General features: G+C 39.3%; 1 protein-coding gene across 5 annotated transcripts in view; it reads right to left on the bottom strand.

Annotated features, from left to right (window-relative positions):
- Window positions 1-13725, bottom strand: part of LOC101739525 (hypoxia-inducible factor 1-alpha) — a 121441-nt gene that overhangs the window by 83531 nt on the left and 24185 nt on the right. For all 5 annotated transcript variants that reach the window (XM_062676166.1, XM_038020254.2, XM_038020252.1 and 2 more), the window contains exon 2: window positions 4675-4862. In XM_062676166.1, coding sequence (XP_062532150.1) covers window positions 4675-4862 — 188 coding nt within the window. The remainder of the gene's footprint in view (window positions 1-4674; window positions 4863-13725) is intronic.

Below are 13725 nucleotides of genomic sequence, written 5' to 3' on the forward strand. Positions count from 1 at the left end.
GCTGGGTCAACAACCTCGTAGGATAAAAGTCCAGTAGGCTTTGTTTTCGATTGCGTGTTCTCGAAATTTCAATTTTTCAGATGGACAACTGTTTATTCAACGCTATGAGGTGATAAGCTAGCTAAGGATATGATTTTCTTTCTTGTTTAGATCTTGACGCGGCAAATTTTAGCGTGGCGTATTCGTACAGACATGGACCGGTGCTGAGAGATATCTCCAGAAGATTTTTTGGTATGTATCTGTATCTGACGGCGTTGTTATATTGTTTGGAAGATATGCTTTTACCGTGTCTGCAACCTACCGTACCGGCTGAAATGAATGGTACTTTAAAAGTTAATGTATATGATGAAAACACATTTTCCTTGTTACAATAATTAAAACGAAAACGAATTAAAAGCCACTCCGAATACATTAACGAAAGGCAGAGAACAAAATCCATCCCCATAACCGTCTAGTTGTTTACACCGTATTGTGATGAGTTCAACATTTTGTAAACGAGACGTCGCGATGAAAGTTCATTGAACCGGACTGACCTGCATTACAGATGTAACTAATGTATTCCTGAGTGTTGGACGATTTTTATAAGTAGATGTTTATTGAGCTGTATTTTAATTGGTTTCTAAGATACATGTTATTGAAGCAAATTTTCGTGTGTAATCCGAATCAGACACTAATAAAAATACTATGACACTATTTATTGGTAGGGTAGTTTGCAAGACGGTACCAGCAGGAGACTGAGTCACTACTCTAGCTATTTCTGCCGCGAAGTAATCATGCGTTACGGTTCGGGGCTTAGATCTTACGCATCAAGGTAGGTGGTAGCATTCACATGGTGTTATCTAATAAGTTCCCGTAACCACTTAGCACCAGATGGGCACGTCTAAGCAACAAAACCTGTTATTTTCGGATAATTGATATTCTTATTGTATTTTGATGAGAGAAAAAAAATGGGAGAAAAAGAAGATTATGAATGTCAGTACCATGCGCCTGGCATTTATGGCTGCAAAGTGAAAAATAAAAAATACTCGAATCTCCATGTACCACCACGCACCCTAACCTCATGGGGAGATGATACTTCAATCCATGGGCGTACCCAAATCAATAAGTCTGCCTATTCACTACTCTTTTGTTTCGTGCATAAAGTATAAAGCAATTAGCAATCGATTTCAAAGAGCCATACGTCCCTATGCTCTTTTCAGGGTCCATCCGAATCAATTGAAATAAGAAAATTGTCTGTGTGCAAATATTATGCAACTACCTTACGTACAATGCGGCTGTTGTTATGAGTTTTTTTTTATATTGCCCTTGTAGGCAGACGAGCATGCGGCCCACCTGATGGTGAGTGATTACCGTCGACCATGGACTTCAGCAATGCCAGGGGCAGAGCCAAGCCGCTGCTTACAAAATTAATCGTGTTTTTTGCATTATTTTTTGTTTTGTACTCAAAAAACAATACTGCGCAGTTACCTCGATTTTTCTTTGTTGTGTGTAAAATTAAAAATATAAACGTGTAATATGAGTAGAAGAATAGCAAAAGTAAAAACAATTAAGCAATGATTGCTTAGAATCGAATATAGTGCATTCCAAATTCATGAATCATTATTGAAGACCACCGTTTTGCTATTGTTTACTTACTTACAGTAAGTACCTACTGTACAGCCTCCCCTGTGATTCATGTATTTTCCGCAATTCTAAATCGTCCGCGAAGACGAAAATCCGTAATTTTTGGCAAACTACCTAAAGTAATTTTGAACAATGCAAAGTTACGTGTATGGACTACATTTTTATTTATTTAATGCAGTGACAGGTTAACGACCTTCCAGTCCACCTGATTTAATTAGGTCCAACCACCTAAGCAATAAAAAAAATAAAAAAAGGTACTGAGGCCCGTAGACATCACAAACGTGAATACAGCCATCTACCTATCAACTGCACTAATAAAAAAAATTGGCAAATGCGTTTTTTATTACGCCATGTTATTCCTTCAGCGTGGAAGTTATTTGTGGCCATAATAATATGTTATGTACGGATTTTATTTGAAAAATTGGTACCTGCCTGCAGGATTCGAACACCGACACCGTCGCATCGTTGGATACGAGTCCATTAAGCGTTTGTTTTTTTTATTGTAGGATTACTGGTGGCCCGGAGGTCTTTCCAGTTTCACCGGACAGGTGGGCGAGCACGGACTCGGTCAAGAGGGGTGGGATTTGCTAACAGCTACCCGAGTGACTCCGAAAGAGGCCTAGCAACTTAAGGGCAGCTGCTTCGCGAATGAATCTACTACCAGATCGAAATCGTAACCCGCTAAAAAAATCTGGCGAGAAACTCAGCGGGCAGATTTTTTTTGTTCTTGCCTATGGTTATAGCTTTAAGAGGCTATTTTAGCTTTGCCTTGACGTGTAGGTGAGCTCACGGGACTCAAGCCGGGAGTGTTTCTAACACTGGCCCTAGCAAGAGCAGTGCTTTGCAGAATCTCCCACCGGATCGGAAACGCGACCTGACCGACTAAGAAGATCCGGCGAGAAACTCAGTGGGCTGTGTCTATGGGTTAGTTTACTCATCGGCTCTTTGTCGCAAGCGACAGGTTCGGCAAGGTCAGTGACCGGTTCTGGGATGGTGGTACCTACCGGTGCGGGTTATCGGGCAATTGGGCGACTGCAGTACGTTGGTATTATACTCAGAGAATGAGAGAATGGGTTTGGTGAATCCCTTAGTTACTTTTTACGACACCCAAGGAAAGAGAAAGCCACCCAGTGGTACAAACTTAATAAAATTCTTTTATTTATTGTCTTGTATAGGTTTGAATTATTATTCATTTAGAAAGGAACAATAAGCCTAGGTCACTATAACCTTGGATTACGTAAGCTGAACTTGCATTGTCACAAAATGCCCTTTCTTTTTTTATTATCTAACGAGATCATAATAATAAAGTTTTAACAATAATTTTTTTTCTAGCTGGTTTGCTATTAGTAAAAACTTTTTGGTTTTGATTGCATATCTTTTATCTTCCTTTCAGCCTACAGCCGGCTATTGCTGGACATGGGCCTCTCCCAAGCTTCGTCACAATGACTGATCCTCATCCAATTGCACCCAGCCGATTCTGCGAGCCTCAACAGGTCAGTCCCCTTGTCCCAAAACTATAACTATAACTAAGTGCATCTAATATTTTGGACTATCTGCACATTACTGCATTCTAATTAAGTTTACCGTTTAATCTCGGTATGTTTCGTAATACTGAATCTCATTAATTGCGAGTTCAAAACCACATCTAAATTTGGTTAGGAAGTTTCTGGAAATACCCTCAATTGTGACGTCACTAACACAAATTCTTACAAAAATATCAAAACAGTTTGATACTCGCTATGAAATTTAAACGTAGTGCGCTCGTAATAATGAAAAGAAAACGATAAATATCTTATCATTAGAGTCTCGATGTTACACGTTCGAAAGTATTACAGTCTGGACGGGAAATGAGAAGTTGTTTACGTCGATAAGCTAGATTTGTTTCCAACTGAACAATTCTTTGAGTGAATTATCTTTAGTAGATTTAAAGAAAAAACCGTTTTTACATTGAACTGACAAAATACGTCAAACAAGAAAATCAAACAGGCAGTTTAATGCTAGATTTTTTTTCAATTTCTATTTGGACAGAGGAGAGCTTAAAGAAGGACCTACTTGTGTTTTTTTTCTTTTAGGATTGAAGGATTACTGGTAGCTCGGAGGCCGTTCCAGTTTCACCAGGACAGGTGGGCGAGCAAAGGCTCAGCCAGGAGGGGTGGGATTTGCTAACAGCTACCCGAGCGCCTCCAAGGAAGACCTAACAACTCAAGACAGGTGCTTCGCTAATGAATCTACGAACGGATCGGAATCGCGACCCGCTGAGAAGATCCGGCGAGAAACTCAGCGAGCTGATGCATGGGTTAGGTTGCACGTCCCACTTTTTGTCGGGTTCGACGAATACGGTTACCGGGATCCCTAAGCCTGCTAGTGTTAGAGCTGACGGCCTCTAATGCAAAGGTTATTAGATCTGATGTATCCGTAAGGACGTGTCTACTTATGTTAAATGGTCGTTAGAGCTCATTATAAATTTTAATTCGTGAGTTAATGCAATAGACAAACGATTTTTTATTATTTTACTAAAGATAAAAGTTGTGTTACCATTCACTAAGGCTTGTCATCAAGTTTTTTTATTGCCCTTCTAGGCCGTCGATCATACGGCCAATCTGATGGTGAGTGGTTACCGTCGCTTAAGGTTGGCAATGCCAGGGGCCGAGCCAAGCCGCTGCCTACCGCATAGATGAGCTTTCTCAAGTTCTCCGTTTTTCTAATATTTTTCTTTTTTTATTGCTTAGACGGACGGGTGAACGAGCTCACAGCCCACCTGTTGTTAAGTGGTTACTGGAGCCCAAAGACATCTAAAACGTACATTCGCCACCCACCCTGAGATATAAGTTCTAAGGTCTCAAGTATAGTTACAACAGCTGCCCCACCCTTCAATCCGAAACGCATTACTGCTTCACTGCAGAAATAGGCAGGTTGGTGGCAGGACTCACAAGAGGTCCTACCACCCAAAGTTTGGACAATTGAGAAATATAATTTTCTCCAAATGATATTTCTCAGTATAATTACAACAGTGTGTATAGTTATAATAGTGACGACAACAATAATACTCACGCATCGAGACTACATCACGTACGCGAAGGTACGATATAGCCAGACGCATGACGGACGCTTTGTCGAGTTGCTCAACTTCCTCCTTTTTTGCAGGCAGGGCCGCCGTGAGCTCCGAAAAGATCTGCATCTCTTTGGTGCGACGGCACCGGGCCGCGACACGCGACTTCTCCTTGCGTTTCTCATTGTTCCTGTAACAAAACAATTTATTAGTAAGTTTTAAGCGTATTTAGCATCGATAGCCTAGTTAGGCTGTGTTACGTTAAGAAATGATGCTGGGGTTCAAATACTGAAGGCCGCCGGTACTAATTTCTCAGAGTTAATAGAACTTGATACACTTAATACGCGTTCTTGACCAACGTAGTATTGAAGTGTATTATGAGGCCCTCGACCTCATATTTAATTTTAATGGTGGCGTTCACTTTGTGATATCTGTAGGCTTCAATACCCATTCAATGTTTACCCATTTACAGCAGTAAAATAACAAAGAAAACAATTATTATCTAAGTGTATCTTTATTACTTATAATATTATTTTTTTTAATTTTTAAGTATGCAATTCTGTTATTAGATTTTAAGATGTAATGTAATGAAACAAATAATCAAAGTTTATATACATATTTAAGGAGCGACTAAATCTTAACATAAGTAAACATTTAAATTTTAAAATAATTTTTTTTTATTGCTTAGATTGTTGGACGAGCTCACAGCCCACCTGGTGTTAAGTGGTTACTGGGGCCCATAGGCATCTACAACGTAAACGCGCCACCCACCTTGAGATAAAGTTCTAAGGGTCTCAGTATAGTTACAGCGGCTGCCCCACCCTTCAAACCGAAACGCATTATTGCTTCACGGCAGAAATAGGCAGGGCGGTGGTACCTACCCGCGCGGACTCACCAGAGGTCCTACCACCAGTGATTACGCAAATTATAATTTTGCGGGTTTGATTTTTAATACACGATGTTATTCCTTCACCGTGGAAGTCAATCGTGAACATTTGTTAATCCTTGTTGAAATATCCTAACTCTCAGACACAGCCCACTGAGTTTCTCGCCGGATCTTCTCAGTGGGTCGCGTTTCCGATCCGGTGGTAGATTCTGCGAATCACGGCTCTTGCTAGGGTTCGTGTTAGCAACATCGTCAGGTTTGAGCCCCGTGAGCTCACCTACTAAAGTTAGGGTTACGCTGACATAGCCGCTAGGGCTATCAGCTTAGGTAGGAAAAAAAAAAAAAAAAAAAGTTGAAATATCCTTGGGTTTTGTCACGAAACTCATTTATGATAAATTCACAACTTTCAACCGAAAAAATAAATCATACACACATGCATACAAGGCATACAAAATGTCCGAATATGTAAAATGTGTTATAGTAAAATCTTCTTTTGGAAGTTTTAAGTACAGACTAGATTACGTTTAATATATTCGATGTCACGTAATAAAACTTATTAATTATACGATAATTACAGCTTTTTTTTTTCTTACACTTGTAAGCGGACATGGAGATTTCTTCAAATACTTTCTGGCTATCGACGCTTTCACCCGGTAAATCATTATCGCTTGACAGATTTAAGAGAGAGTTTATTTGATTGACTCATTGGTTAATGGCACTTATTATTTTACTAGGGAACCGAGTTCTCGGTTGGCGTCAATTATAACGAATAGAGTTCAATTGTACTCCGAGATAATAATAAATAATAAATAAATATTTACTAACAGTCACGCCACGTTAACTGGTCCCGTGATAAGTTCGTAAAGAACTTGTGTTACAGGTACCAGATAACGGAAATAAATATAAGATTTTTATTATACACATACACATATTTAATATACATCCATAACCCTGGAAAAGACATTTATATTTATCACACAAATATCTTCCCTTGGCGGGATTCGAACCCGCGACCCCCTTGTGTAGTGACCATGTCACTTACCACTACACCAGACGGCCGTTAATACTCCGAGATATATGTACATTACACAGGAGAAAATTTTAGTTCGGTTCGGTTCATTTTGGGATGTTGAATTGAAGGATATATTTTCATGTTCTTAGGAACATCGTCTTCGATTATGTAACATGTTTTTCTGTCGGATCTATACGACGTTTCGAATAATATACCTATAGCAACTTCTTACTGGCGGTAGGACCTCTTGTGAGTCCGCTCGGGTAGGTATCACCGCCCTGCTGTGAAGCAGTAACGCGTTTCGGTTTAAACGGTAGGGCAGTCGTTGTAACTATATTTGAGACCTTAAAACTTATATCTCAAGCTGGGTGGCGCATTTACGTTGTAGATGTCCATGGGCTCCAGTAAACGCTTAACACCAGGTGGGCTGTGAGCTCATAAACCCATCTAAGCAATAAATAAAAAAAAGAAGCCGGACAAAGCCAGATAGCTTCGGTTTGAAAAGTGAATAAGTGCATATTTTTATTAAATATTAAAATGTTACCTATGTTTCATCGTATTGAGTTTATTCTTCTCCACTTTCCCCCCTATTACACCTGATAAACACATTGTGCACCAACTTCAGAACGAGTCATTAACAATCACAAATAATATCAAATTATCATAAATTAATTAGCCTACTTCATAAACGAAAAGAAGGTTCTAAACGCTGGGCTTGGACACGAGTAGGCAACGCGCCGTCCAGACTTATTATATCGACAACGATTATTACTTTGTGTATGCTATTAATTTCTCATTAGAGCATTATCTGTCTGTTCTAAATAACGTATTTACGGTGTGCGTCACGCACAAATGCATTTTAGATGGGCGAACAAGCTTACGGCCCACCAAGCGTTAAGTGGTCACGTAAGTTCACAGCTCTGTGGCACTATTACTGGTGGTAGGACCTTTTGTGAGTCCGCGCAGGTGGGTACCACCACCCTGCCTATTTCTGCCATGAAGCAGTAATGCGTTTCGGTTTGAAGGGTGGGGCAGCCGTTGTAACTTACTTGAGACCTTAGAACTTATATCTCAAGGTGGGTGGCGCGTTTACGTTGTGGATGTCATGGGCTCCAGTAACCACTTAACACCAGGTGGTCTGTGAGCTCGTCCACACATCTAAGCAATAAAAAAAAAATGAGATAAAAGTCTTGATTGTATAGTATATCTTTTTTTCTCTATTCAATTGCTGGTTGTCTACGGGGTTATGCCAAATACGCGCGGACGGGTAGGTGAGCTTCCGGGGCTCCACATGAGAGAGCTCCTTAACACTAACTCAAGCAGGAGCAGTGCTTCGCTGAATCTACCACCGGATCGGAGTATCGGAGATCGGATCGGTATGAGTGTTGGACTCCCTAATAATAATGACAATAAATAATTATATTAATTTTAAATGCCCAGCGAAGCGGGCGAGTACGGCAGTCTTGAATAAAGACAATTGATGATTAATTACCATGTTTGTGTAAAATAGTAATTATGTAAAAATAACACTAACGATCGCTTACTCTGCGAAAACTTTCGGTATCTTGAAACTACACGCACGCCACCTGTCGCACGATACTATGATAGAAACCTTTCCAAAGACAACTGAGCTCAGCTTCATCAGAATCTAATGGACGGCTTAGTAACGTATATAGAACAAATATTCATTTTTATTTATTACGCAGATAAATACATAAAAGTTTAAGGTACATCGAATGACCATAGCCCTAAAGCTAGCCCTAAGCTTGTTTTTTTTTCTTCCTACCTATGCTGATAGCCTTGAGAGGCTATTTCAGTTCCACCCTAACCTGTGTAGGTGAGCTCAAACCCGAGTGTTGCTAACACTGACCCTAGCAAGAGCAGTGCTTCGCAGAATCTACCACAGGATCAGAATCGCGACCCACTGAGAAGATCCGGCGAGAACCTCACTGGGTTATGTCTATGGGTAGTATAACGATTATTCCATAATGCAAACCAGAACGCATCAATTGTGGTTCACCGTATATTTCTTGTCTATTTTTTAAAAAGCAAGTTGTATGCGCGACAACAATGCGGGCTCAAAGTATTACTACCAATACTTTTTGTTATCTGGATTTGACAGAAATACTAATGTTTCATTTTTCTAGTTCGTTCTCACGTTCTTTAAGATTGTGATTCTATTCATATTTTAAAGTATCTTTTTAATGTTTTTTTTTTCGCTGTCGAACTGTTACGGTAAATGTACACTACACTCTTGGGAAATGTACACTTTTATCGGTAAATGTGCACATTTGCCAAAAAGTTAGGTAGGTATATGTGAACTGAATATAATGTATATGTACATTTCCCGGGAAATGTGTACTCTTGCCTTCACGTTTTGGTAAATGTGTACTCTTACTTTCATGTTTTAAGAAAAGTTGGAATACAAATAAATTAATGTTGATGCAGTAAAAAAAAAAAATATTTAAATAAACATACTTAATACAAAAGGCTTTAGTAACGAAAATTATTTTAATTAAAAAATGTAAATGACAAACAAAACATAATTTTCTTTGCATATTATGTAATATGTAGTAAGATAAGTTTACAGTAGTTCTGTAAAAACCTAAAGAGCTAATGTAAAAGCTGAGACCTTAGAGCTCATGTCTCAAGGAAGGTGGCAGCGTTTACGTAGTAGCGTTGTAGATGTTTATGAGCTCCGGTAACCACTGAAACTGATGGACCAAGAGCTCGTCCACCCATCTAAGCAAAAATATATTGTTTTGCCGTACACCGCTGCTGTCCGTACCTAAGTACTCCTGTCCACGTCCTTACGGATCCATCAGATCCAATAACTCTTGCATTAGATACCTTCAGCTCTAACACTAAGGAGCAGGCTGGGGAACCCCGGTAACCGTACTCGTCGAACTCGACAAAGAGGTCGACGTGCAACCTAAACCATGCATCAGCCCGCTGAGTTTCTCGCCGGATCTTCTCAGTGGGTCGCGATTCCGATCCGGTAGTAGATTCATTCGCGAAGCTGTTGCTCTTGAGTTGTTGGGTCTCCTTCGGAGGCGCTCGGGCAGTTGTTGGCAAATCCCACCCCTCCTGGCTGAGCCTTTGCTCGCCCACCTGTCCTGGTGAAAGCTGGAAAGGCCTCCGGGCCACCAGTAATCTTTCAATCATAAAAAAATAAACCTAAGTACTTTATTTTACGAACACTTTACAACGAGTTATGCCCATTTTTTTTTTATTATCAAACGTTATCTAATCGTCAATAGGTGTTGATAAAAAACAATGCGTATTTTAGAATTACCCAAAAATACGGATTGAATTACAAAACTTATATAACCCGTTTATGATTACGGAAATTTTAAAATTTCAACAATATTCAATTCAATGCTTGAAATTCTCTAGGCTCCTTGCCTATCTCTAGTGTTTAAAACTCTAATTATTCACTTCATAGAAAACTATATTACATGCGAGTACGCCGGTGTTCGAATCCCGCAAACAGGTATGTACAATTTTTCTGATGAAATACATACTTAACAAATGTTCCGCGATTGACTTCCACGCTGAAGAAATAGCATCGTACAATAAAAATCAAAGCACCAAAAAATATTTGTGTAGGTAGTTACTTTGTGTGTTAGGGCGTCTTGTGAGCCCAACGGTAATGCTTAGCTGAAACAGTGAGTTTCGGTTTGAAGGTTAGGATAGCCGTTGTACTTAGAACTCGTGTCTCAAGGATGGTGATAGCATTTACGTTGGTCATGTCTATTGGCTCCGATAACCACCAGACGGGCTCATTTACTAAACTAAGCAATAAAAAACATTGTTTAAGTTTTCTTAATAATAATAAAATAGAATAAATCAAAATAAATTACTAACTAGCGACCCGCCCTCGCTCCGCTTCGGAAATAATGATTTTATTATTGATAGCCGAGTCCCGCGATGTCACTGGCGGTTATTGTCGTTATCGGGTGAAGCTGCGAGGCGAAGCTAGTTTAAAAAAATAGCCTAAATTACTCCTTATATCATCAGCTACCTATCAGTGAAAGTCAAAATCGGTCCAGCCGTTACAGAGATTAGTGGGAACAAATAGACACAGACAAAAATATAAAAAAAATATTTTGGTATATGTACTGTGGTATACATTTAGTAAAAAGTGGTTATTTTATTATTACAAACAGGCACTCCAATTTTATTTATTTGTACAGTTATTACTAATTTATGTTTCTCAAGCGTTTCCTCCAAAAAGAGAAAAATTCTGGTCCAATACAATATTGTCGTAGACTTTGTTTCTAGGCCTCAAAACATCAATAGATTACGACAATAATTCAATACGAACATGGATACGAACGATCGTTAGAGCGTATGTGATCGGCTTGCAATTGACGCAAATTCAGCTTTTGGTACGTGAGGCGTTTAAATAAGCATTGTGTGTAATTACAATTGAATACTAAGTAATGTTTTGAATGAAACAAAAAAAAGGCTTGCGGATTATGTTTTTTTTTACTGTACTATCGTATAAAATATAAACGGAAATAGTTACTGATTTTTTCTGTATGAAATGTCTTTCACGCGCAACACGAAATGAACTAAAGGAAATATCATAAAATAATTCGGAAGTTCACTTCTCAAGGTTCGAGAAACAGAGAGGCAGTTGCAATATTTCATTCTCATAATTATTTTCTCTATGTTTATTTAAATAAGTCCGTGGGTACTTGAAATGAAGTTGTGGAAAATAGAAAGAAAATAAAAGGAAGACAGACGCATGGACCACGCTTCGCGGTCTATGATTTAGTTAAATTGACAATTGTCGTTTTTTTTAATTTATTGCTTAGATGTGTGGACGAGCTCACAGCCTACCTGGTGTTAAGTGGTTACTGGAACCCATAGACCGCTACAACTTAAATGCACCACCCACCTAGAGATATAAGTTCTAAGGTCTCAAGTATAGTTACAACGGCTGCCACACCCTTCAAACCGAAACGCATTACTACTGCTTCACGGCAGAAATAGGCTGGGTGGTGGTACCTACCCGTGCGGACTCACAAGAGGTCCTACCACCAGTACAAGAGTGTCGTGGCCAGTTACACCTTGGAACTGTGTACTTCGAGCGTTATGAATATGCCTTGTTTCAAATCCTAAATACAGATACCAAAATGTTCTAACTAAGACTTAACCTCCACGACGTAGGAATAATAACGTGTAATAAAAATAGAATGCGCAAAGTCATAATTTATGTATTGAAGGCCGCATAGTTCGATACTGTAACTTTGCCTTTTTCTGCAGCGTCGAAGTCTCGCGTCCGATTTGACAATTGAGATTTAGACCGGGGCCCTGAAACTGCCACATTTTACTGACAAATATTTTTTGAAGTTATACTTCTTTAGGCGCGTTATGAAAAATTGATGAGAGTGAAATTTTACGATGCGCGCGCACCGTGACACAAAATTAACAGAATGAAGTTGCCCACTAAATCGCTCATTACAATACGACCGACGTAACTTGGCGAGTCTGAATATAGCCGCAGGTGAACTTTCCGAACAGTACCGAGAATTACCGAATTTATACGATGTCAAGAAAAGGGGGGAAAGAGAAGGGTCCAATATGCGTGTTTGAGGATGTTGTTTAATCGATTTTTTTTCAAATTGATTAAAATTTAAATAAAAAAAAGAAATATATTTAATAAAAATAAAGTATACTTTCTTACGCGCGTACATAAGTACACGCACCCTTTTTTTTGTATGGAAACTAGCGACATCTTGTAGCGGATGCCCCTAAACTTATATGTAGTTAAAGTTAAGGCATTTCATAATTGTATAACTATACACAGAAAATTAAAAATTAATAAATACACAAGTCTTTATTTGTTATAGACAAATTGCTTAAATTTTATCAATTTGTGGTTTCTGAAAATTTACAAAATCTTTCAATAGAAATAAAATATAGGATAGGTAATAGGTTACTGTCATCTACAGGAACAATGCGGAACTAATCGAAGCGAAGCCATCTACTGGCCGACGCCCGTAAACATTTTTATTGAGAGCTTGAGTTGCTTATCCATAGCTAATTTATGTGTATTATTAGACCTTAGGTTTTAAGGCGACTGGTTTTATTCACATTGTAGTGTCAGTTGTAACGGTGAGCTCGCAGTTTATCCAATAAACAAAAAAACAACAGCAATTATCACACTTATCGTAAGGTTAGGCTCTCATAAAAAACAGGCCACTTAATTACTGGTGGAAGGGCAGATGGCACGACCCAGGTTATTATCGAATTAGGAGGAGAGTAAAGTTAGAAAAACACGATAGCATTACTTCGTTGCGGCTTAGTTCGAAACGACTTTGGCAACATTTCAACCCCGCTTTTCAAGGAAGGCTACATTCTTGTCGTGATTCCTATGGACGCCCGTAACAACTAACCACCATTTACCATGAGCTCTTTTTTTTATTGCTTAGATGGGTGGACGAGCTCACAGCCCACCTGGTGTTAAGTAAGTGGTTACTGGAGCCCATAGACATCTACAACGCTAATGTGCAACCCACCTTGAGATATAGGTTCTAAGGTCTCAAGTATAGTTACAACGGCTGTCCCACCCTTCCAACCCAAACCCATTACTGCTTTACGGCAGAAATAGGCAGGGTGGTGGTACCTACCCGTGCGGACTCACAAGAGGTCCTACCACCAGTAATTACGCAGATTATAATTTTTGCATGCATTTTTTTACATGATGTTGTTCTTTCACCGTGGAAGTCAATCGTGAACAATTGTTAAGTACGTATTTCATTAGAAAAATTGGTACCCGCCTGAGATTCGAACACCGGTGCATCGCTCAACACGAATGCACCGGACGTGTTATCTTTTAGGCCACCACGACTTCATACTCGACTGCCGTATAAAGCCGTATCAAATACAATACAAACTATCCATGTATAAGGTCCGCTGAGCTCGCCTTTTTAAAACAGGTCTCTTAATACGCGTAAAATGAAAACGGAAGTGCGCACGGGATAATCCAAGCACCGTTTTTGTTAGTATACTTGATTCAATGCTAATAAGCGTGTAACCACGTCATCAGATTGTATGTTATAAGCGCGATGCATGTGTTATTTATTACACACACGTGAAGTGGACGGCAAGCATCTAAATTGCGTGTTTATATCGAACGATCTG

The sequence above is a fragment of the Bombyx mori genome, chromosome 25, assembly GCF_030269925.1.
Source record: "Bombyx mori chromosome 25, ASM3026992v2".
Lineage (NCBI taxonomy): Eukaryota > Metazoa > Arthropoda > Insecta > Lepidoptera > Bombycidae > Bombyx > Bombyx mori.